The sequence below is a fragment of the Ranitomeya variabilis genome, chromosome 1, assembly GCF_051348905.1.
Source record: "Ranitomeya variabilis isolate aRanVar5 chromosome 1, aRanVar5.hap1, whole genome shotgun sequence".
In the NCBI taxonomy this organism is placed as follows: domain Eukaryota; kingdom Metazoa; phylum Chordata; class Amphibia; order Anura; family Dendrobatidae; genus Ranitomeya; species Ranitomeya variabilis.
In genome coordinates this window covers 270,719,443-270,745,452 of record NC_135232.1, presented here as the reverse complement: position 1 = coordinate 270,745,452, position 26,010 = coordinate 270,719,443, and the positions used below count along the sequence as shown (strand labels likewise).

General features: G+C 59.3%; 1 protein-coding gene across 2 annotated transcripts; it reads right to left on the bottom strand.

Annotated features, from left to right (window-relative positions):
* Nucleotides 1-518: 518 nt before the first annotated feature.
* Nucleotides 519-22,729, bottom strand: GUCD1 (guanylyl cyclase domain containing 1). 2 transcript variants are annotated; one of them, XM_077293685.1, is made up of 6 exons: nt 22,514-22,729; nt 6,699-6,783; nt 5,658-5,823; nt 5,405-5,496; nt 2,412-2,653; nt 519-1,900 (listed from the first exon to the last, which is right to left on the bottom strand). In XM_077293685.1, exons 1-6 carry the CDS (start codon nt 22,629-22,631, stop codon nt 1,809-1,811), a joined length of 795 nt encoding a protein of 264 aa, XP_077149800.1. In that variant the 5' UTR covers nt 22,632-22,729; the 3' UTR covers nt 519-1,808. The 2 variants fall into 2 exon arrangements, with proteins under 2 accessions (XP_077149800.1, XP_077149791.1); XM_077293676.1 differs by having other exon boundaries at nt 5,658-5,865; nt 22,514-22,727.
* Between the last annotated feature and the right edge of the window lie 3,281 nt (nt 22,730-26,010).

The following is a 26,010-nucleotide window of genomic DNA, read 5'->3' as shown; positions in this document are numbered from 1 at the left end:
TTCCAGATACTTTACATAGAACACAATCTGATGACGCAGGCAAAAGTGAATCAGCATTTAAGCCAAAGTTCACATCTCATTTTCTTTGCACGTTTATGACTGCTGGGAGATTCTGGCTGAACTCTCAAAAAAACAAACGCTAAGTCATACAATGCTGGAAAGGAGGCCTATACAGTCCAACATGTCATATTTTCAACTCAGTTTGGCTCACTGAAGGGAACCCGTCATCAGGATTGTGCACAGTAACCTATGGACAGTGTCAGGTTGGCGCCGTTACACTGATTACAATGATACCGGACAGATTGCAGCAACCAAGGTATCATTTTAATCAGTATAACTGTGCTGACCTGAAAGTATCTGTAGGTTACTGTGCACAATCCTGCTGACAGGTTTCCTTTAAAAAGTTGGGGGCATGTCTGAATTGTGTTTTTTGAGGATTCAGATTGATGCGTGTTACAAATGTGATGTGAAAATCAAGCTTACAGCCCATCACAATCGAGAAAATAACAACCTGGGAAACGTCTTTAAAATTAAATTTATTTGCAGCTGAATGTATGAATAACTGAAATAAATAAATGAGACAGAAGACAAGTTAGGCTACAAACACCAAGCGGCAATATAGTCCGCCTCCAAGTCCATGGGGTATGCAAAGATGTCAATCTGCTGCAGTCACAGAATAATGGAAAGTGATGTGATAGGTGTACATGCCTGACGCTGGCAGCAGATCACGTTTAATGCATACAAGGAAAATCCATTAGAGCAGTGACCTGATTGGTGAAATATACCATAGAAACCTGTATAAAAGCTTGTTATTGCACTAGTGATGGCTTTATTGTGTCTGTATTTAAAGAAATGGCAAGTAAATGTACTTTATTTCAAACTGTACATTAATAGTCAGTTCTGGAAATGTACACATCTTGCCCATTGCATACAATCTGGTTGACACTGTCCTCAATTGCAGGAAATAACCCACCACCATCCACTGGACATCTGTAGCTCTGATAAGATCAGTTGAGCCCGTGGCCTCCTTGTGTCAGCCATTGTAGGCTTATCCAAGGAATACACATAGTGTAGACTGAACGCTGCATGGCAACTGCATACAGATCTGCTCTGATAGACTATAAATGTAGCATAAAAACCTGAGACCACCACGAGCAATGTGATGAACAGGGCAGAGTGGCAAGAAGTAATCAGAACGCGGCAGCAGCCATCTGATAAAGCAATCTGGGTTTAGTGGAGGAGTGGTTTCGATATAAAAACAAGATCCTTACAAATTGGTACTAATTCTGGTGTGGAAGAACTTGCCTGGCCAGCACAGAGCTCTGACCACTACCTTGGTCATCTGGGATGAAAGTAAGCCTTATTACCCAACCTCATTGATGCTGTTATGGCTGTGAGGATTTACCAGCCATGTATGAAAGCCTAGAGGAAAGCATTCCCAGAATGCAATTATAGCAACAAAAAGAAGACTAGCTCCATGGTGAAGCATGATTTCGAGATGAGAAGTTCAGCTGATCACTTTTCATTGACCATGTAGTGTACATGTTCAACTATATATATTCCTGGACTGTAATGAGGCCAATATCACAAATACCACATTCACTGCAGAACCTAATACACTAGAAATAACTTCCACTGATAACGGATAGATCAACAGCATCCTCTCTTAGCCAAATAGTTCACCCATCATCCATTTTTTTTTTTTTACTGCAAATGCTATACAAACAAATGTCTCTGTAGTGCATAATCTGCAGACGTTGCTCTGCACAGAAGAAAGTATCAGTTTCTTGTCGTCATCCATTCTGGGGTCAGCTGTCCACATAGATAAAGAGGATATCCTCATCTGTACCATAACTGCTACGCGCTTCTTCAAAGTTGGTGATGCTTGTCTGACACAACCCTAAGATAAAATACACTTTTAGATATAGTTCCATTTTTAACAGGCTAAAAAGGTATCTACTTAGTTTAAGGAAACACGTCCACAGTATTAGACTTCCTAACAGGCTGCATAGAATAGCTCCAGTCTGCCTCGTTACACTGGGCGATGGTTTACTCAGAAACACTATGGCATTTAAGAGAAAACAGTTTGAGAGAGAGCGCGGCATAGGATAAAGTGTCCAGGAAAGAGAGTAAGTGACCGCCAGATGGCCCCTTTAAATACTCCCTGCCCAACTCAGCTTGATTGACAGTTCTCTCTCTGTATGCAAACAGGGAAAGACCTTACAACCCAACAGTTAGGTAAAAAAGCCAAAGAGCCACCCAGCAGACACTTCTCCCTGTGCCTGGCTCTTTTTGAAACTAAATTGCATTTCACAGTAAAATGCGGTCCACTACATGGCAGTTTGTCACCACATATTGCCCATGGTTAGGTCAGCATGAAACTCTTAAAAGGCTCCTCTTGGGGTACTCACTGTCTGCATATCCAGGATTGTTGTAGAAAAGACTTCCAGAGGACTTGTTGTAGCCACATAGCACAATGAAATGGCCCTGATATTCACTGCTTTTGCAGAAGCACTTTTGACCAATAGGAAGAAAACAGCAGTATTTAACGCGGCTAGGACAGAGGTCGCACAGGAGCAGGACAGCATTTACCAGCACGATGGCCACATTTCCCTGGGAAAGGTGATCTTGTAGCTCTTGTATTGTGACATTTCTGAAAACATAGGACACACATCAGAACAAATTCTTCAGTATGGCAAAGAGGTCAATGCAAACTGCCCGGAGTATACAATGATTGTCAAAGACTGCCAGGGGATGCCCCACGCTGCCAACTATCCTGCCCTCTCCTCGTATACACTGGTCTACCTGACATAACCCTGATGGATAAAAAAAGTATTAGGTGTAAGTGTATGTTTCCACGTTCAGGAAACGCTGCGTTTTTGATGCTGCGTTTTTCCGCAGCGTCAAAAACGCAGCGTCCAGATGTTACAGCATAGTGGATGGGATTTCATGAAATCCAGACTCCACTATGCGTTAAAAAACGCATGCGTTTTTGCCGCGAAAACGCATGCGTGGTGCGTTTTTTTCGAAACGCAGCATGTTGCTACTATGAGCAAAACACGCAGGTACACTGCAGGTGACCTGCCAGTGACCTCAGGTGCAGTTTTGGTCAGGATTTTACCTGCATAAAATCCTGACCAAAGCCTGAAGCAAAACTGAACGTGGAAACATACCCTAACCGTTCTCTTCACACTCTACAGAACAATCAAGCATGTTCTGTGAGCAGGAGAGATGGAAGGCGCCTGTCACTGTCGCAGGAGATCAGCGAGAGGGAAGAACTGCCTAGATGGCTGGGCAACACAGCCTCACTAACCCATTGTAGAAATGCGGACCTGGGTGCTATTTATTGGTTGTAAACTAAAGGATGATTAGTTATGTAGTCGCACGTGCCAAATTTGCTGCACAGCCAGCTGCCGTTATACAAAGCCGTGCATTTGTTTCTAACGGTGAAACACACTTTTTCACAAGTCGTATGGCCAAAAGCCGAGAATGCATCAATTTGTGATCGAATGTGTACAGTTATGCCACACAGTAACTAGCCGTGCAAAAAAAATGAGGCCCATTTGGTGTGTGAAAGCATTTGATGCAACATTCCAGCTCCACAACCTGATGCAGATCTACCATACAAACAAGTCCGCACAACAATTCAAATAAGCAGTAACTCAATAAATGCTACATTAATCCTTTTGGAAGCCTAAAATTGCAAAAATCGATCAACTTTGCAATTTACTTTGTATTAAAGGGAACCTGTCACCCCCAAAATGGAAGATGAGCTAAGCCCACCGGCATCAGAGGCTTATCTACAGCATTCTGGAATGCTGTAGATAAGCCCCCGATGTAAAGGCCCCGTCACACATAGCAATTTACCAACGATCACGACCAGCGATACGACCTGGCCGTGATCGTTGGTAAGTCGCTGTGTGGTCGCTGGGGAGCTGTCACACAGACAGCTCTCTCCAGCGACCAACGATCAGGGGAACGACTTCGGCATCGTTGAAACTGTCTTCAACGATGCCGAAGTCCCCCTGCAGCACCCGGGTAACCAGGGTAAACATCGGGTTACTAAGCGCAGGGCCGCGCTTAGTAACCCGATGTTTACCCTGGTTACCAAAAAAAACAAACAGTACATACTCACCATCTGATGTCCGTCAGGTCCCTTGCCGTCTGCTTCCTGCTCTGACTGAGCCGCCGTACAGTGAGAGCAGAGCGCAGCGGTGACGTCACCGCTGTGCTGTACTTTCACTTTCACTTTGCGGCGCTCAGTCAGTGTGGGAAGCAGACGGCAAGGGACCTGACGGACATCAGATGGTGAGTATGTACTGTTTGGTTTTTTTTACATTTACGCTGGTAACCAGGGTAAACATCGGGTTACTAAGCGCGGCCCTGCGCTTAGTAACCCGATGTTTACCCTGGTTACCAGTGAAGACATCGCTGGATCGGTGTCACACACACCGATTCAGCGATGTCAGCGGGACCTCAACGACCAAAAAACGGCCCAGGCCGTTCCGACACGACCAGCGATCTCACAGCAGGGGCTGGGTCGCTGGTACGTGTCACACATAGCGAGATCGCTACTGAGGTCGCTGTTGCGTCACAAAACTTGTGACTCAGCAGCAATCTCGCTAGCGATCTCGCTATGTGTGACGGGGCCTTAACCTGAAAGATGAGAAAAAGAGGTTAGATTATACTCACCCAGGGGCGGTCCCGCTGCGGTCTGGTCCGATGGGCGTCGCGGTCCGGGGCCTCCCATCTTCTTACGATGACATCCTCTTCTTGTAGTCATGCTGCGGCTCGAGTGCAGGCGTACTTTATCTGCCCTGTTGAGAGCAGAGCAAAGTACTGCAGTGCGCAGGTGCCGGGAAAGGTCAGAGAGGCCCAGCACCTGCGCACTGCAGTACTTTGCTCTGCCCTCAACAGGGCAAAGTACGCCTACGCCAGAGCCGCAGCGTAACTACAAGAAGAGGACGTCGTCTGATGAAGATGGGAGGCCCCGGACCGGACCGCGACGCCCACTGCAACGGGACCGCCCCTGGGCGAGTATAATATAACCTCTTTTTCTCATCTTTCAGGATACATCGGGGGCTTATCTACAGCATTACAGAATGCTGTAGATAAGCCCGTCTTCCATTTTGGGGGTGACAGGTTCCCTTTAAAGATATTTTACATTCTCAAGGAGACATTTTTAATGTTATTGCTTACTGCTCATTGCCTAGGTTACTAGCTACCTCTGCAGTCTATCGGTGTGGCCTGTCTCCTAGGCAAGGAGCGCAGCACTAGCCAACTCTTTTGCTAAGTTTGTTTGATAGAGGCACAATCAAGTTTTCATTTTTAGTTAAAGTTGTATGTTTGTAGAATTTATAAAATATTTGCATGTCATCATTTTGAAGAAAAATATATTGTGTACCTTTTTTCCACATTAACACCGTGAGCTTTGGCTTGGGCGAATAATTGGTTCACCCTATTTTCCTCCGCATCAAAATGTTTCCTGTAAAAAGACTACAGGAAGCCAATTATTCATTACATTGAATCAAACCTTTGATTTAGGATGGCCGGACAAGCATATATCGTTAATATTTATAGTGAAATCAAAATTAATATGTTTAGAAATCACAATGTATGTAAATCATGCCATAATAAACAAAGCATAAATGTCATACTTCGTTCTTGTATCCTTTGTCTACACCCAAGGTCTGAGTGCAAAACTGGTGCTGTACCCCAAAATGGTGCATTAGGTAAGCCAGGTCAATAGTCCAAATACTTTTTGTTAGTTGGAGCTCTTGCATTGCATTCTGGAACTCCTCTTCATTCAGCAGATTAAGGTACCTAAAGGATTGGCCATAACCAGAGGTAAGGAAGAGTGAAGTCCTGTGGTCGGACAAAGATTCATATCAAATACCACTCTCAGCTGTATCTACCAGTTATGTAGACATTGCTAAAGTGTCACCATAAAAATGCAGTCTAATCTGCTGGCACCATGTTATAGAGCAGGGGGAGCTGAGGAGATATAGTGTGTGTGTGTGTGTGTGTGTGTGTGTGTGTGTGTGTGTGTGTGTGTGTGTGTGTGTGTGTGTGTGTGTGTGTGTGTGTGTGTGTGTGTATGTGTATATATGAGAAAGAGAATTGGAGCAGCACAAAGAAAGAGTCTGGGTGCAGAGCCCCCAGGCAAATACCAAACCGGCGCCGGAAAAGGTCAGAGAGGCCAGACGCCTGCGCACTGCAGTACTTTGCTCTGCCCTCAACTGGGCTAATCAGTACGCATGCGCAGGAGCCGTGGCAGGAAGAAAAGAAGAGGATGTCATAGTATAAAGATGGGAGGCGCCGGACCGCAACGCCCATCGTACTAGACCACAGCGGGACCGCCCCTGGGTGAGTATAATCTAACTTGTTTTTCTTATCTTTCAAGTTACATTGGGGCTTATCTACAGCATTACAGAATGCTGTAGATAAGCCCCTTATGCCGGTGACCTTAGCGTTTAGGCGAATTTTGGGGTGACAGATTCCCTTTTGCAACCCTTGGGATTGATTTAGTATGGCAATGTGGCTCTTGGACTAAAAAATGTTTTGCACCCCTGCATTATATGGTAAAATGAATAGTGTAATTCAAACCTAAAGTAAAAGCTCTTGAACATATATTCTCCAGTATCCTCCATATATGCCAGTGCAATATCAGTCCCAAGCACCCAAATAAAACTACTTACTGCAAAACCATGCGGGCACATGCCAGACCACAATCCCAGTGGTAAGACTGCTGGATGAGGGGTACTTTCAACTGGACATGATCACCTAAAACATGACAGATGAAAAAAGAAATAAATAAAAAAACAAAAGAGAGAACCTAACAAAACTTCTATTTGTCAAGGATATCAAACTAGCCAAGGAAATGATCAAAAATAATACTAGGTGATATGGCTCGTATCGCTGCTCCCTCTTAATACTTCAATTATAAATGTCACATGGAGTCACACATTAAATTATTTAATATTCTCCTTAATGACAGAGGGAGAGGGTCTGCAGATTGCACAAAACCTTCAGATATTGAGCAATAAACCTTCCTCATTTCTTACAGGGGATTTACAGATGCAATTTCACCAGTCTAAGAAGAGATCCATGTGTACTGAGCACCAAATGTCCGGATGTCAATGATGGTTGCTACTCAACTTCTGAAAGTATGCCAAAATCCCAAAAGTGATGCTGGTCACAGCTCTTTGAAAACCAGTATAAACGACCAGAAGAGAGTAGAGATGCCATCAAGCAGTCAGCAGCCTGATAGGGGCACACATTGGGGCAGTCAGCAGCTGGATGGGGGCATACATCTGGGCAGTCAGCGGCGGATGGGGGCATATATCGGGGCAGTCAGAGGGAGGATGGGGGCATACATCAGGGCAGTCAGTGGCCGGATGGGGGCATCGGGGCAGTCAGAGGCCGGATGGGGGCATACATCGGGGTAGCCGGATGGGGGCATACATCGGGGTAGTCAGCGGCCGGATGGGGGCATACATCGGGGCAGTCAGCGGCCGGATGGGGGCAGTCAGCGGCTGGATGGGGGCATACATCGGGGCAGTCAGCGGACGGATAGGAGCACACATCGGGGCAGTCAGCGGCCGGATGGGGGCACACATCGGGGCAGTCAGCGGCCGGATGGGGTCACACATCGGGGCAGTCAGCGGCCGGATGGGGTCACACATCGGGGCAGTCAGAGGCCGGATGGGGGCATACATCGGGGCAGTCAGCGGCCGGATGGGGGCATACATCGGGGCAGTCAGCGGCCGGATTGGGGCATACATCGGGGCAGTCAGCGGCCGGATGGGGGCATACATCGGGGCAGTCAGCGGCCGGATGGGGGCATACATCGGGGCAGTCAGCGGCCGGATGGGGGCATACATCGGAGCAGTCAGCGGCCGGATGGGGGCATACATCGGGGCAGTCAGCGGCCGGATGGGGGCATACATCGGGGCAGTCAGCGGCCGGATGGGGGCATACATCGGGGCAGTCAGCGGCCGGATGGGGGCATACATCGGGGCAGTCAGCGGCCGGATGGGGGCATACATCGGGGCAGTCAGCGGCCGGATGGGGGCATACATCGGGGCAGTCAGCGGCCGGATGGGGGCATACATCGGGGCAGTCAGCGGCCGGATGGGGGCATACATCGGGGCAGTCAGCGGCCGGATGGGGGCATACATCGGGGCAGTCAGCGGCCGGATGGGGGCATACATCGGGGCAGTCAGCGGCCGGATGGGGGCATACATCGGGGCAGTCAGCGGCCGGATGGGGGCATACATCGGGGCAGTCAGCGGCCGGATGGGGGCATACATCAGGGCAGTCAGCGGCGGATGTGGTCACACATCGGGGCAGTCAGCGGCCGGATGGGATCATACATCGGGGCAGTCAGCGGCCGGATGGGGGCATACATCAGGGCAGCCAGCGGCCGGATGGGGGCATACATCGGGGCAGTCAGCGGCCAGATAGAGGCATACATCGGGGCAGTCAGCGGACGGATGGGATCATACATCGGGGCAGTCAGCGGCCGGATGGGGGCATACATCGGGGCAGTCAGCGGCCGGATGGGGGCATACATTGGGGCAGTCAGCGGCCAGATGGGGGCATACATCGGGGCAGTCAGCGGCGGATGTGGTCACACATCTGGGCAGTCAGCGGCCAGATGGGGGCATACATCGGGGCAGTCAGCGGCCGGATGGGGGCATACATCGGGGCAGTCAGCGGCCGGATGGGGGCATACATCGGGACAGTCAGCGGCCGGATGGGGGCATACATCGGAGCAGTCAGCGGCCGGATGGGGGCATACATCGGGGCAGTCAGCGGCCGGATGGGGGCATACATCGGGGCAGTCAGCGGCCGGATGGGGGCATACATCGGGGCAGTCAGCGGCTGGATGGGGGTATACATCGGGGCAGTCAGCGGCCGGATAGGGGCATACATGTGGGCAGTCAGCAGCAGATGTGGTCATACTCGGGGCAGTCAGCGGCCGGATGGGGGCATACATAGGGGCAGTCAGGGGCCGGATGGGGGCATACATCGGGGCAGTCAGCGGCCGGATGGGATCATACATCGGGGCAGTCAGCGGTCGGATGGGATCATACATCGGGGCAGTCAGCGGCCGGATGGGGGCACACATCGGGGCAGTCAGCGGCCAGATGGGGGCACACATCGGGGCAGTCAGCGGCCGGATGGGGGCACACATCGGGGCAGTCAGCGGCCGGATGGGGGCACACATCGGGGCAGTCAGCGGCCGGATGGGGGCACACATCGGGGCAGTCAGCGGCCAGATAGGGGCATACATCGGGGCAGTCAGCGGCCGGATGGGGGCATACATCGGGGCAGTCAGCGGCCGGATGGGGGCAGTCAGCGGCTGGATGGGGGCATACATCGGGGCAGTCAGCGGACGGATAGGAGCATACATCGGGGCAGTCAGCGGCCGGATGGGGGCACACATCGGGGCAGTCAGCGGCCTTATGGGGTCATACATCGGGGCAGTCAGCGGCCGGATGGGGGCATACATCGGGGCAGTCAGCGGCCGGATGGGGGCATACATCGGGGCAGTCAGCGGCCGGATGGGGGCATACATCGGGGCAGTCAGCGGCCGGATGGGGGCATACATCGGGGCAGTCAGCGGCCGGATGGGGGCATACATCGGGGCAGTCAGCGGCCGGATGGGGGCATATATCGGGGCAGTCAGCGGCTGGATTGGGGCATACATCGGGGCAGTCAGCGGCGGATATGGTCACACATCGGGGCAGTCAGCGGCCGGATGGGGGCATACATCGGGGCAGTCAGCGGCCGGATGGGGGCACACATCGGGGCAGTCAGCGGCCGGATGGGGGCACACATCGGGGCAGTCAGCGGCCGGATGGGGGCACACATCGGGGCAGTCAGCGGCCAGATGGGGGCACACATCGGGGCAGTCAGCGGCCAGATGGGGGCACACATCGGGGCAGTCAGCGGCCAGATGGGGGCACACATCGGGGCAGTCAGCGGCCGGATGGGGGCACACATCGGGGCAGTCAGCGGCCAGATAGGGGCATACATCGGGGCAGTCAGCGGCCGGATGGGGGCATACATCGGGGCAGTCAGCGGCCGGACGGGGGCAGTCAGCGGCTGGATGGGGGCATACATCGGGGCAGTCAGCGGACGGATAGGAGCATACATCGGGGCAGTCAGCGGCCGGATGGGGGCACACATCGGGGCAGTCAGCGGCCTTATGGGGTCATACATCGGGGCAGTCAGCGGCCGGATGGGGGCATACATCGGGGCAGTCAGCGGCCGGATGGGGGCATACATCGGGGCAGTCAGCGGCCGGATGGGGGCATACATCGGGGCAGTCAGCGGCCGGATGGGGGCATACATCGGGGCAGTCAGCGGCCGGATGGGGGCATACATCGGGGCAGTCAGCGGCCGGATGGGGGCAGTCAGCGGCTGGATGGGGGCATACATCGGGGCAGTCAGCGGACGGATAGGAGCATACATCGGGGCAGTCAGCGGCCGGATGGGGGCACACATCGGGGCAGTCAGCGGCCTTATGGGGTCACACATCGGGGCAGTCAGCGGCCGGATGGGGGCATACATCGGGGCAGTCAGCGGCCGGATGGGGGCATACATCGGGGCAGTCAGCGGCCGGATGGGGGCATACATCGGGGCAGTCAGCGGCCGGATGGGGGCATACATCGGGGCAGTCAGCGGCCGGATGGGGGCATACATCGGGGCAGTCAGCGGCCGGATTGGGGCATACATCGGGGCAGTCAGCGGCGGATATGGTCACACATCGGGGCAGTCAGCGGCCGGATGGGGGCACACATCGGGGCAGTCAGCGGCCGGATGGGGGCACACATCGGGGCAGTCAGCGGCCGGATGGGGGCACACATCGGGGCAGTCAGCGGCCGGATGGGGGCACACATCGGGGCAGTCAGCGGCCGGATGGGGGCACACATCGGGGCAGTCAGCGGCCGGATGGGGGCACACATCGGGGCAGTCAGCGGCCGGATGGGGGCACACATCGGGGCAGTCAGCGGCCGGATGGGGGCACACATCGGGGCAGTCAGCGGCCGGATGGGGGCACACATCGGGGCAGTCAGCGGCCGGATGGGGGCACACATCGGGGCAGTCAGCGGCCGGATGGGGGCACACATCGGGGCAGTCAGCGGCCGGATGGGGGCACACATCGGGGCAGTCAGCGGCCGGATGGGGGCACACATCGGGGCAGTCAGCGGCCGGATGGGGGCACACATCGGGGCAGTCAGCGGCCGGATGGGGGCACACATCGGGGCAGTCAGCGGCCGGATGGGGGCACACATCGGGGCAGTCAGCGGCCGGATGGGGGCACACATCGGGGCAGTCAGCGGCCGGATGGGGGCACACATCGGGGCAGTCAGCGGCCGGATGGGGGCACACATCGGGGCAGTCAGCGGCCGGATGGGGGCACACATCGGGGCAGTCAGTGGCCGGATAGGAGCATACATCGGGGCAGTCAGCGGCCGGATGGGGGCACACATCGGGGCAGTCAGCGGCCGGATGGGGGCACACATCGGGGCAGTCAGCGGCCGGATGGGGGCATACATCGGGGCAGTCAGCGGCCGAATGGGGTCATACATCGGGGCAGTCAGCCGCCGGATGGGGGCATACATCGGGGCAGTCAGCGGCCGGATGGGGGCATACATCGGGGCAGTCAGCGGCCGGATGGGGGCACACATCGGGGCAGTCAGCGGCCAGATGGGGGCACACATCGGGGCAGTCAGCGGCCGGATGGGGTCATACATCGGGGCAGTCAGCGGCCGGATGGGGGCACACATCGGGGCAGTCAGCGGCCGGATGGGGGCACACATCGGGGCAGTCAGCGGCCGGATGGGGGCACACATCGGGGCAGTCAGCGGCCGGATGGGGGCACACATCGGGGCAGTCAGCGGCCGGATGGGGGCACACATCGGGGCAGTCAGCGGCCGGATGGGGGCACACATCGGGGCAGTCAGCGGCCGGATGGGGGCACACATCGGGGCAGTCAGCGGCCGGATGGGGGCACACATCGGGGCAGTCAGCGGCCGGATGGGGGCACACATCGGGGCAGTCAGCGGCCGGATGGGGGCACACATCGGGGCAGTCAGCGGCCGGATGGGGGCACACATCGGGGCAGTCAGCGGCCGGATGGGGGCACACATCGGGGCAGTCAGCGGCCGGATGGGGGCACACATCGGGGCAGTCAGCGGCCGGATGGGGGCACACATCGGGGCAGTCAGCGGCCGGATGGGGGCACACATCGGGGCAGTCAGTGGCCGGATAGGAGCATACATCGGGGCAGTCAGCCGCCGGATGGGGGCATACATCGGGGCAGTCAGCGGCCGGATGGGGGCATACATCGGGGCAGTCAGCGGCCGAATGGGGTCATACATCGGGGCAGTCAGCCGCCGGATGGGGGCATACATCGGGGCAGTCAGCGGCCGGATGGGGGCATACATCGGGGCAGTCAGCGGCCGGATGGGGGCACACATCGGGGCAGTCAGCGGCCAGATGGGGGCACACATCGGGGCAGTCAGCGGCCGGATGGGGTCATACATCGGGGCAGTCAGCGGCCGGATGGGGGCATACATTGGGGCAGTCAGCGGCCGGATGGGGGCATACATCGGGGCAGTCAGCGGCCGGATGGGGGCATACATCGGGGCAGTCAGCGGCCGGATAGGATCATACATCGGGGCAGTCAGCGGCCGGATGGGGGCACACATCGGGGCAGTCAGCGGCCGGATGGGGGCACACATCGGGGCAGTCAGCGGCCGGATGGGGGCACACATCGGGGCAGTCAGCGGCCGGATGGGGGCACACATCGGGGCAGTCAGCGGCCGGATGGGGGCACACATCGGGGCAGTCAGCGGCCAGATGGGGGCATACATCGGGGCAGTCAGCGGCCGGATGGGGGCATACATCAGGGCAGTCAGCGGCGGATGTGGTCACACATCGGGGCAGTCAGCGGCCGGATGGGATCATACATCGGGGCAGTCAGCGGCCGGATGGGGGCATACATCAGGGCAGCCAGCGGCCGGATGGGGGCATACATCGGGGCAGTCAGCGGCCAGATAGAGGCATACATCGGGGCAGTCAGCGGACGGATGGGATCATACATCGGGGCAGTCAGCGGCCGGATGGGGGCATACATCGGGGCAGTCAGCGGCCGGATGGGGGCATACATCGGGGCAGTCAGCGGCCAGATGGGGGCATACATCGGGGCAGTCAGCGGCGGATGTGGTCACACATCTGGGCAGTCAGCGGCCAGATGGGGGCATACATCGGGGCAGTCAGCGGCCGGATGGGGGCATACATCGGGGCAGTCAGCGGCCGGATGGGGGCATACATCGGGGCAGTCAGCGGCCGGATGGGGGCATACATCGGAGCAGTCAGCGGCCGGATGGGGGCATACGTCGGGGCAGTCAGCGGCCGGATGGGGGCATACATCGGGGAAGTCAGCGGCCGGATGGGGGCATACATCGGGGCAGTCAGCGGCTGGATGGGGGTATACATCGGGGCAGTCAGCGGCCGGATAGGGGCATACATGTGGGCAGTCAGCAGCAGATGTGGTCATACTCGGGGCAGTCAGCGGCCGGATGGGGGCATACATAGGGGCAGTCAGGGGCCGGATGGGGGCATACATCGGGGCAGTCAGCGGCCGGATGGGATCATACATCGGGGCAGTCAGCGGTCGGATGGGATCATACATCGGGGCAGTCAGCGGCCGGATGGGGGCACACATCGGGGCAGTCAGCGGCCGGATGGGGGCACACATCGGGGCAGTCAGCGGCCAGATGGGGGCACACATCGGGGCAGTCAGCGGCCGGATGGGGGCACACATCGGGGCAGTCAGTGGCCAGATAGGGGCATACATCGGGGCAGTCAGCGGCCGGATGGGGGCATACATCGGGGCAGTCAGCGGCCGGATGGGGGCAGTCAGCGGCTGGATGGGGGCATACATCGGGGCAGTCAGCGGACGGATAGGAGCATACATCGGGGCAGTCAGCGGCCGGATGGGGGCACACATCGGGGCAGTCAGCGGCCTTATGGGGTCATACATCGGGGCAGTCAGCGGCCGGATGGGGGCATACATCGGGGCAGTCAGCGGCCGGATGGGGGCAGTCAGCGGCTGGATGGGGGCATACATCGGGGCAGTCAGCGGACGGATAGGAGCATACATCGGGGCAGTCAGCGGCCGGATGGGGGCACACATCGGGGCAGTCAGCGGCCGGATGGGGGCACACATCGGGGCAGTCAGCGGCCGGATGGGGGCACACATCGGGGCAGTCAGCGGCCGGATGGGGGCACACATCGGGGCAGTCAGCGGCCGGATGGGGGCACACATCGGGGCAGTCAGCGGCCGGATGGGGGCACACATCGGGGCAGTCAGCGGCCGGATGGGGGCACACATCGGGGCAGTCAGCGGCCGGATGGGGGCACACATCGGGGCAGTCAGCGGCCGGATGGGGGCACACATCGGGGCAGTCAGCGGCCGGATGGGGGCACACATCGGGGCAGTCAGCGGCCGGATGGGGGCACACATCGGGGCAGTCAGCGGCCGGATGGGGGCACACATCGGGGCAGTCAGCGGCCGGATGGGGGCACACATCGGGGCAGTCAGCGGCCGGATGGGGGCACACATCGGGGCAGTCAGCGGCCGGATGGGGGCACACATCGGGGCAGTCAGCGGCCGGATGGGGGCACACATCGGGGCAGTCAGCGGCCGGATGGGGGCACACATCGGGGCAGTCAGCGGCCGGATGGGGGCACACATCGGGGCAGTCAGCGGCCGGATGGGGGCACACATCGGGGCAGTCAGCGGCCGGATGGGGGCACACATCGGGGCAGTCAGCGGCCGGATGGGGGCACACATCGGGGCAGTCAGCGGCCGGATAGGAGCATACATCGGGGCAATCAGCCGCCGGATGGGGGCATACATCGGGGCAGTCAGCGGCCGAATGGGGTCATACATCGGGGCAGTCGGGCCGGATGGGGGCATACATCGGGGCAGTCAGCGGCCGGATGGGGGCATACATCGGGGCAGTCAGCGGCCAGATGGGGGCACACATCGGGGCAGTCAGCGGCCGGATGGGGTCATACATCGGGGCAGTCAGCGGCCGGATGGGGTCATACATCGGGGCAGTCAGCGGCCGGATGGGGGCATACATCGGGGCAGTCAGCGGCCGGATGGGGGCATACATCGGGGCAGTCAGCGGCCGGATAGGATCATACATCGGGGCAGTCAGCGGCCGGATGGGGGCACACATCGGGGCAGTCAGCGGCCGGATGGGGGCACACATCGGGGCAGTCAGCGGCCGGATGGGGGCACACATCGGGGCAGTCAGCGGCCGGATAGGGGCATACATCGGGGCAGTCAGCGGCCGGATGGGGGCATACATCGGGGCAGTCAGCGGCCGGATGGGGGCATACATCGGGGCAGTCAGCGGCCGGATGGGGGCAGTCAGCGGCTGGATGGGGGCATACATCGGGGCAGTCAGCGGACGGATAGGAGCATACATCGGGGCAGTCAGCGGCCGGATGGGGGCACACATCGGGGCAGTCAGCGGCCGGATGGGGTCATACATCGGGGCAGTCAGCGGCCGGATGGGGGCATACATCGGGGCAGTCAGCGGCCGGATGGGGGCATACATCGGGGCAGTCAGCGGCCGGATGGGGGCATACATCGGGGCAGTCAGCGGCCGGATGGGGGCATACATCGGGGCAGTCAGCGGCCGGATGGGGGCATACATCGGGGCAGTCAGCGGCCGGATGGGGGCATACATCGGGGCAGTCAGCGGCTGGATTGGGGCATACATCGGGGCAGTCAGCGGCGGATGTGGTCACACATCGGGGCAGTCAGCGGCCGGATGGGGGCATACATCGGGGCAGTCAGCGGCCGGATAGGAGCATACATCGGAGCAGTCAGCGGCCGGATGGGGGCACACATCGGGGCAGTCAGCGGCCGGATGGGGTCATACATCGGGGCAGTCAGCGGCCGGATGGGGGCATACATCGAGGCAGTCAGCGGCCGGATGGGGGCACACATCGGGGCAGTCAGCGGCCGGATGGGGGCACACATCGGGGCAGTCAGCGGCCGGATGGGGGCACACATCGGGGCAGTCAGCGGCCGGATGGGGGCACACATCGGGGCAGTCAGCGGCCGGATGGGGGCACACATCGGGGCAGTCAGCGGCCGGATGGGGGCACACATCGGGGCAGTCAGCGGCCGGATGGGGGCACACATCGGGGCAGTCAGCGGCCGGATGGGGGCACACATCGGGGCAGTCAGCGGCCGGATGGGGGCACACATCGGGGCAGTCAGCGGCCGGATGGGGGCACACATCGGGGCAGTCAGCGGCCGGATGGGGGCACACATCGGGGCAGTCAGCGGCCGGATGGGGGCACACATCGGGGCAGTCAGCGGCCGGATGGGGGCACACATCGGGGCAGTCAGCGGCCGGATGGGGGCACACATCGGGGCAGTCAGCGGCCGGATGGGGTCATACATCGGGGCAGTCAGTGGCCGGATAGGAGCATACATCGGGGCAGTCAGCCGCCGGATGGTGGCATACATCGGGGCAGTCAGCGGCCGAATGGGGTCATACATCGGGGCAGTCGGGCCGGATGGGGGCATACATCGGGGCAGTCAGCGGCCGGATGGGGGCATACATCGGGGCAGTCAGCGGCCGGATGGGGGCACACATCGGGGCAGTCAGCGGCCGGATGGGGGCACACATCGGGGCAGTCAGCGGCCGGATGGGGTCATACATCGGGGCAGTCAGCGGCCGGATGGGGGCATACATTGGGGCAGTCAGCGGCCGGATGGGGGCATACATTGGGGCAGTCAGCGGCCGGATGGGGGCATACATCGGGGCAGTCAGCGGCCGAATGGGGTCATACATCGGGGCAGTCGGGCCGGATGGGGGCATACATCGGGGCAGTCAGCGGCCGGATGGGGGCATACATCGGGGCAGTCAGCGGCCAGATGGGGGCACACATCGGGGCAGTCAGCGGCCGGATGGGGTCATACATCGGGGCAGTCAGCGGCCGGATGGGGTCATACATCGGGGCAGTCAGCGGCCGGATGGGGGCATACATCGGGGCAGTCAGCGGCCGGATGGGGGCATACATCGGGGCAGTCAGCGGCCGGATAGGATCATACATCGGGGCAGTCAGCGGCCGGATGGGGGCACACATCGGGGCAGTCAGCGGCCGGATGGGGGCACACATCGGGGCAGTCAGCGGCCGGATGGGGGCACACATCGGGGCAGTCAGCGGCCGGATAGGGGCATACATCGGGGCAGTCAGCGGCCGGATGGGGGCATACATCGGGGCAGTCAGCGGCCGGATGGGGGCATACATCGGGGCAGTCAGCGGCCGGATGGGGGCAGTCAGCGGCTGGATGGGGGCATACATCGGGGCAGTCAGCGGACGGATAGGAGCATACATCGGGGCAGTCAGCGGCCGGATGGGGGCACACATCGGGGCAGTCAGCGGCCGGATGGGGTCATACATCGGGGCAGTCAGCGGCCGGATGGGGGCATACATCGGGGCAGTCAGCGGCCGGATGGGGGCATACATCGGGGCAGTCAGCGGCCGGATGGGGGCATACATCGGGGCAGTCAGCGGCCGGATGGGGGCATACATCGGGGCAGTCAGCGGCCGGATGGGGGCATACATCGGGGCAGTCAGCGGCCGGATGGGGGCATACATCGGGGCAGTCAGCGGCCGGATTGGGGCATACATCGGGGCAGTCAGCGGCGGATGTGGTCACACATCGGGGCAGTCAGCGGCCGGATGGGGGCATACATCGGGGCAGTCAGCGGCCGGATAGGAGCATACATCGGAGCAGTCAGCGGCCGGATGGGGGCACACATCGGGGCAGTCAGCGGCCGGATGGGGTCATACATCGGGGCAGTCAGCGGCCGGATGGGGGCATACATCGAGGCAGTCAGCGGCCGGATGGGGGCACACATCGGGGCAGTCAGCGGCCGGATGGGGGCACACATCGGGGCAGTCAGCGGCCGGATGGGGGCACACATCGGGGCAGTCAGCGGCCGGATGGGGGCACACATCAGGGCAGTCAGCGGCCGGATGGGGGCACACATCGGGGCAGTCAGCGGCCGGATGGGGGCACACATCGGGGCAGTCAGCGGCCGGATGGGGGCACACATCGGGGCAGTCAGCGGCCGGATGGGGGCACACATCGGGGCAGTCAGCGGCCGGATGGGGGCACACATCGGGGCAGTCAGCGGCCGGATGGGGGCACACATCGGGGCAGTCAGCGGCCGGATGGGGGCACACATCGGGGCAGTCAGCGGCCGGATGGGGGCACACATCGGGGCAGTCAGCGGCCGGATGGGGGCACACATCGGGGCAGTCAGCGGCCGGATGGGGGCACACATCGGGGCAGTCAGCGGCCGGATGGGGGCACACATCGGGGCAGTCAGCGGCCGGATGGGGTCATACATCGGGGCAGTCAGTGGCCGGATAGGAGCATACATCGGGGCAGTCAGCCGCCGGATGGTGGCATACATCGGGGCAGTCAGCGGCCGAATGGGGTCATACATCGGGGCAGTCGGGCCGGATGGGGGCATACATCGGGGCAGTCAGCGGCCGGATGGGGGCATACATCGGGGCAGTCAGCGGCCGGATGGGGGCACACATCGGGGCAGTCAGCGGCCGGATGGGGGCACACATCGGGGCAGTCAGCGGCCGGATGGGGTCATACATCGGGGCAGTCAGCGGCCGGATGGGGGCATACATTGGGGCAGTCAGCGGCCGGATGGGGGCATACATTGGGGCAGTCAGCGGCCGGATGGGGGCATACATCGGGGCAGTCAGCGGCCGGATAGGATCATACATCGGGGCAGTCAGCGGCCGGATGGGGGCACACATCGGGGCAGTCAGCGGCCGGATGGGGGCACACATCGGGGCAGTCAGCGGCCGGATAGGGGCATACATCGGGGCAGTCAGCGGCCGGATAGGGGCATACATCGGGGCAGTCAGCGGCCGGATGGGGGCATACATCAGGGCAGTCAGCGGCGGATGTGGTCACACATCGGGGCAGTCAGCGGCCGGATGGGATCATACATCGGGGCAGTCAGCGGCCGGATGGGGGCATACATCAGGGCAGCCAGCGGCCGGATGGGGGCATACATCGGGGCAGTCAGCGGCCGGATAGAGGCATACATCGGGGCAGTCAGCGGCCGGATGGGATCATACATCGGGGCAGTCAGCGGCCGGATGGGGGCATACATCGGGGCAGTCAGCGGCCGGATGGGGGCATACATTGGGGCAATCAGCGGCCAGATGGGGGCATACATCGGGGCAGTCAGCTGCGGATGTGGTCACACATCTGGGCAGTCAGCGGCCAGATGGGGGCATACATCGGGGCAGTCAGCGGCCGGATGGGGGCATACATCGGGGCAGTCAGCGGCCGGATGGGGGCATACATCGGGGCAGTCAGCGGCCGGATGGGGGCATACATCGGAGCAGTCAGCGGCCGGATGGGGGCATACATCGGGGCAGTCAGCGGCCGGATGGGGGCATACATCGGGGCAGTCAGCGGCCGGATGGGGGCATACATCGGGGCAGTCAGCGGCCGGATGGGGGCATACATCGGGGCAGTCAGCGGCCGGATGGGGGCATACATCGGGGCAGTCAGCGGCTGGATGGGGGTATACATCGGGGCAGTCAGCGGCCGGATAGGGGCATACATGTGGGCAGTCAGCAGCAGATGTGGTCATACTCGAGGCAGTCAGCGGCCGGATGGGGGCATACATAGGGGCAGTCAGGGGCCGGATGGGGGCATACATCGGGGCAGTCAGCGGCCGGATGGGGGCATACATCGGGGCAGTCAGGGGCCGGATGGGGGCATACATCGGGGCAGTCAGGGGCCGGATGGGGGCATACATCGGGGCAGTCAGGGGCCGGATGGGGGCATACATCGGGGCAGTCAGCGGCGGATGTGGTCACACATCTGGGCAGTCAGCGGCCAGATGGGGGCATACATCGGGGCAGTCAGCGGCCGGATGGGGGCATACATCGGGGCAGTCAGCGGCCGGATGGGGGCATACATCGGGGCAGTCAGCGGCCGGATGGGGGCATACATCGGGGCAGTCAGCGGCCGGATGGGGGCATACATCGGGGCAGTCAGCGGCCGGATGGGGGCATACATCGGAGCAGTCAGCGGCCGGATGGGGGCATACATCGGGGCAGTCAGCGGCCGGATGGGGGCATACATCGGGGCAGTCAGCGGCCGGATGGGGCCATACATCGGGGCAGTCAGCGGCCGGATGGGGGCATACATCGGGGCAGTCAGCGGCCGGATGGGGGCATACATCGGGGCAGTCAGCGGCCGGATAGGAGCATACATCGGAGCAGTCAGCGGCCGGATAGGAGCATACATCGGAGCAGTCAGCGGCCGAATGGGGGCACACATCGGGGCAGTCAGCGGCCGGATGGGGTCATACATCGGGGCAGTCAGCGGCCGGATGGGGGCATACATCGGGGCAGTCAGCGGCCGGATGGGGGCATACATCGGGGCAGTCAGCGGCCGGATGGGGGCACACATCGGGGCAGTCAGCGGCCGGATGGGGGCACACATCGGGGCAGTCAGCGGCCGGATGGGGGCACACATCGGGGCAGTCAGCGGCCGGATGGGGGCACACATCGGGGCAGTCAGCGGCCGGATGGGGGCACACATCGGGGCAGTCAGCGGCCGGATGGGGGCACACATCGGGGCAGTCAGCGGCCGGATGGGGGCACACATCGGGGCAGTCAGCGGCCGGATGGGGTCATACATCGGGGCAGTCAGTGGCCGGATAGGAGCATACATCGGGGCAGTCAGCCGCCGGATGGTGGCATACATCGGGGCAGTCAGCGGCCGAATGGGGTCATACATCGGGGCAGTCGGGCCGGATGGGGGCATACATCGGGGCAGTCAGCGGCCGGATGGGGGCATACATCGGGGCAGTCAGCGGCCGGATGGGGGCACACATCGGGGCAGTCAGCGGCCGGATGGGGGCACACATCGGGGCAGTCAGCGGCCGGATGGGGTCATACATCGGGGCAGTCAGCGGCCGGATGGGGGCATACATTGGGGCAGTCAGCGGCCGGATGGGGGCATACATCGGGGCAGTCAGCGGCCGGATGGGGGCATACATCGGGGCAGTCAGCGGCCGGATAGGATCATACATCGGGGCAGTCAGCGGCCGGATGGGGGCACACATCGGGGCAGTCAGCGGCCGGATGGGGGCACACATCGGGGCAGTCAGCGGCCGGATAGGGGCATACATCGGGGCAGTCAGCGGCCGGATAGGGGCATACATCGGGGCAGTCAGCGGCCGGATGGGGGCATACATCGGGGCAGTCAGCGGCCGGATGGGGGCATACATCGGGGCAGTCAGCGGCCGGATGGGGGCATACATCGGGGCAGTCAGCGGCCGGATGGGGGCATACATCGGAGCAGTCAGCGGCCGGATGGGGGCATACATCGGGGCAGTCAGCGGCCGGATGGGGGCATACATCGGGGCAGTCAGCGGCCGGATGGGGGCATACATCGGGGCAGTCAGCGGCTGGATGGGGGCATACATTGGGGCAGTCAGCGGCTGGATGGGGGTATACATCGGGGCAGTCAGCGGCCGGATAGGGGCATACATGTGGGCAGTCAGCAGCAGATGTGGTCATACTCGAGGCAGTCAGCGGCCGGATGGGGGCATACATAGGGGCAGTCAGGGGCCGGATGGGGGCATACATCGGGGCAGTCAGCGGCCGGATGGGGGCATACATCGGGCCAGTCAGGGGCCAGATGGGGGCATACATCGGGGCAGTCAGGGGCCGGATGGGGGCATACATCGGGGCAGTCAGGGGCCGGATGGGGGCATACATCGGGGCAGTCAGCGGCCGGATGGGGGCATACATCGGGGCAGTCAGCGGCCGGATGGGGGCATACATCGGGGCAGTCAGCGGCCGGATGGGGGCATACATAGGGGCAGTCAGGGGCCGGATGGGGGCATACATCGGGCCAGTCAGGGGCCGGATGGGGGCATACATTGGGGTAGTCAGCGGCAGGATGGGGGCATACATCGGGGCAGTCAGCGGCCGGATGGGGGCATACATCGGGGCAGTCAGCGGCGGATGGGGGCATACATAGGGGCAGTCAGCGGCCGGATGGGGGCATACATCGGGGCAGTCAGCGGCCGGATGGGGGCATACATCGGGGCAGTCAGCGGCGGATGGGGGCATACATAGGGGCAGTCAGCGGCCGGATGGGGGCATACACTGGGGCAGTCGGGGAGGATGGGGTACACACTAGTGCAGTGAGGGGGAGGATGGGGTACACACTAGTGCAGTGAGGGGGAGGATGGGGTACACACCGGGGCAGTCAGGGGGTGGATGGGCAGATATGTTGGGGAGGTCAGTGCTGGTTGGTCTCCTACTATATACAGTAAGTGCATTCACTATAGCTATGTGGAGACACAGCAGGCGCGCAGAAATCATTACTGACGGTTGTCTGTGTGCCCTGTGTCCGGGGACTGCAGCGCGGCTTTGTCGGCTTCTGCACCATTGGTTCCGGGGCTCTTCATGACGATACTCGGATATCCTGGAGTAAACAGCTCCCTCATACCGACCTCTCAGCCGCCGTCCTACCCGCGTATCCGGGGCGGAGCCTAACAGAGCCGAGTGAGAGCCGTGTCCTGAGACCACGCCCGCTGGCTGACACGTAATGACTGGGGGCGTGGCTGAGCACTTTATTAGGCTACGTTCACACGATCCGGATTTTGATCCGGATCCGTAGCGGATTTTCAGCTGCGGATCCGGATCAGTTTTCCATGTTGGTTACAGTACAATGTAACCCAATGGAAAACCAAAACCGCTGTGCTAACGATCCGTTTTTCCGCTGGAAAATCCGCGCGGATTTTACAGCGGAAAAAAGAAGTAGCATGTCAATTCTTTCAGCGGATTCCGCACCGGTTTTCCAGCAGCTCCAATAGGAAACTGCTATTGGAAACCCGCAGTGGAAAACGCTGAAGAAAAAGGATCAGAAAACGCAGCTCAAATTCACTGCGGAATTTAGCTGCCGTTTTCCAAAAACGGGCAGGAAAAAAAAAGGATGGAAATCCTGATCGTGTGAACGTAGCCTAAGAGGCGCTCCGCTGCTTCCGCATCCCGCGCTTGTGCTGTTCGGACCTTACGTTTGTGTTGCGCTGATGAACAGAACTTCTGTGCATTAGTGATCCGTTGTGGAAACAGAAGCAATGGGCCCCATATTGCTATGGAGTTTGTCTGATGTCTGCTTTTTAGAACTGAAAAAAAGGTCTGCATAAAAAAAAACTTACCAAAGTAACCCAGACGGACCTGCTAATAATGGATGGGCCCCTCACCCTTTGTTTGCAGGCTATGTGCACACGTTGCGGATTTTGTTGCGGATCCGCAGCGTTTTTGTATGCGCGGAATTGCACCAAATCCGCAATGTAGTGCACAACCAATGTTAATCTATGTGAGTCTATGATTGGTGTGCACATGCTGCGGAAAAATCCATGTGGATGTGCAGCGTTTTTATTTTTCGCAACTTATCAATTCTTTTTGCGGATCTGCAGCGTTTTTCACCCATTGACTTCCATTGAGTCAGTCAAATCCGCCGCAAAACCGCAGGTGTAAAAAGACCTGCGGTTTTGCTGCGGGGTTGCGTTCGAAAAACGCTGCAGATCAGAAGGAGGAAGAGTGTGTGGGCAGAGAATATGTGTGAGCGGAGACTATGCGGGTGTCAATCTGTGTGTGGGTCTGTGTGTAGGCAGGCATCGTCCGATGGGACTACTAGTTCCATCTGCCTATGTCGGCTGTCACGTAGAACAGTGACAGCATTAGAAGATGAAGGGGCAGTAGTACCATCATCCGGCTACTGTGTTGAATATTATTAAAAGTAACCCCACATTTACATATTCACATACTTACCAAACAGCTAATCCCCGACGCCCTCGAACACCTGCAAAGAAAAAAACCAACACTCCCTGTTCCGATATAGTCCATTTAATACGACTGTCCCACGATGATCTCCAGCGTAGAACTGTCACATCAGGAGATGTGACCGCTCTACACGGCTCCGGTGATACACTGACAGGAGGTATCCTCCCGTATGTATCACTCCACCGTCTAGAGTCACCGGAGTTCATCCTGGCACTTGTGGAACTGCGGCGTGAGAAAATTCTCACCCAGCTGTAGTGCCGTAAAGTGAGAGCACGAACTCCGATGATACCTTGCGGAAGTATTATCTCCGGTCAGTGTATCACCGCAGGCCCTGTAGAGCGGTCACATCTCCTGATGTACCAAAGATAGAGAATGAAGGAGTATGTAGGTGTAAAACATTATATTTTATTCACAACACATAGTAAAATATTACAAAAAAAGTAAAGAATTACAATAATAAAGTGCACAAGGATGGAATAAGGAGAAGAACCCCTGATGTAAATAGCTGAGTGAGGCTGAATGAGTAACTATATGGGCAAAGAGCTGCTCAGTGTGGTATCAGTACCAATCAGACAAATAAGACATTGCAACAGAAACCCGTTGGGCATGAAGAGCAGCGCTTACCAGTATATATAGCAGGCAAAAGACACCGGGTCGGATCCTAAATAGCCCCCAATGCACATTTTGCTTCTTTTCGTACTTGCTTTCTCAAGGGGATGATGCAGCGCCCCCACTGCCGCAGGGCCGAGGGGTGCCCGGTACCGGGCCTCTGAGTCTCTGCTCTGGGGTTGTCACGGTGGCTAGGCCCGATCCGTGACCCTGCCGAGGGGCGCACAGTGAATGATGTGACGGATGTAGATGGTGCGGTGCAGTAAATAACGAGGACACCAAGTTTGCAGTCTCTTTACCTCTTTACTGAAGATCTCTGGGTCCTCAGTCCGGAATCTGGATAACCAGGCTGCGCAAGTCTGGCCGGTCCAATGGCACCTCCAGAGTTCTCTTAGCAGGTGGAAATCTGTGCCTTCCTTATAGCGCTATGTGTTGCGGTCCTTCCCTGCTGTGCTTACGGAAAGTCCCCACAACTGTTGTGTCTGTTTCTTAAGTTCCCTCACAACTCGATTAGATGATGTTCTGCTAATCCTCCGTCCCTCCCTGATGTTACGGTTAGGACAGCACCCGTTTGACGGGTAGGCTCGGAGCTCTTCCGGGACCCTAGAGTCGCCCCTCTCCACAAGTTGCCCCCCAAGACTGCATAGGTGATTTAAGTGAGACAGCCCGCCTTAGACTGACTGTCCTGCCGCTGTTTAGAGTATTGCTTGAAGCTGAATATTGTAATACTCCCTCGGCGTTCCGGCCACCGGTTGTGCGCCTCAGTAGGATGTTGCCTCGGTCTTACAGCACGACCCCTACTGGTATTCTCCTTATTGCTTTGATCTCGTTTCTCACTCAGCACAATCTATCTCGCATCTGATCCTTCCTTGGGCACCGCCGCTATCCTGAGCAGGCACGGTCCCGTTACGTTCGCTCAAGTCGCCAAGCCTCTGTCAGGATCCCACCCCTGACAGAGACCCTACTGTATCTTCCCCCCACAACACCCTCTGCCACAAGGTGTTGCCTGGTTCCAACCCAGTCAGCTTTCTAACTAACTTCCTGCCTGACCCCCAGTTTTACCAGTGTGTGAGGAGTGGCCTAATGAATAGAACCCTTAGCTCCCCCTGAAGGCCCGGCGGTGAAATGTATTGGTGTCTGTGATACCTGATCAGATGAACTCCTTCAGTGCCATCAGACGTACCATAGCTCCCCTTAGTGGCGGAGCCACAGTACTGCAACGACCAGGACTCTGGGGCGCTGCAATGACACCTGATGTGACTGTTCTACACGAGAGATCATCGTGGGACAGTCGTTATTAAATGGATTACATCGGAACAGGTAGTATTTGTGTTGGTTTATTATTTTATTTTTTTGCAGGAGAATGAGGGCATTGCAGGAATTAGGCATATAATAAATATGGGAAACTGTTGTGTTTTATTTCATTAA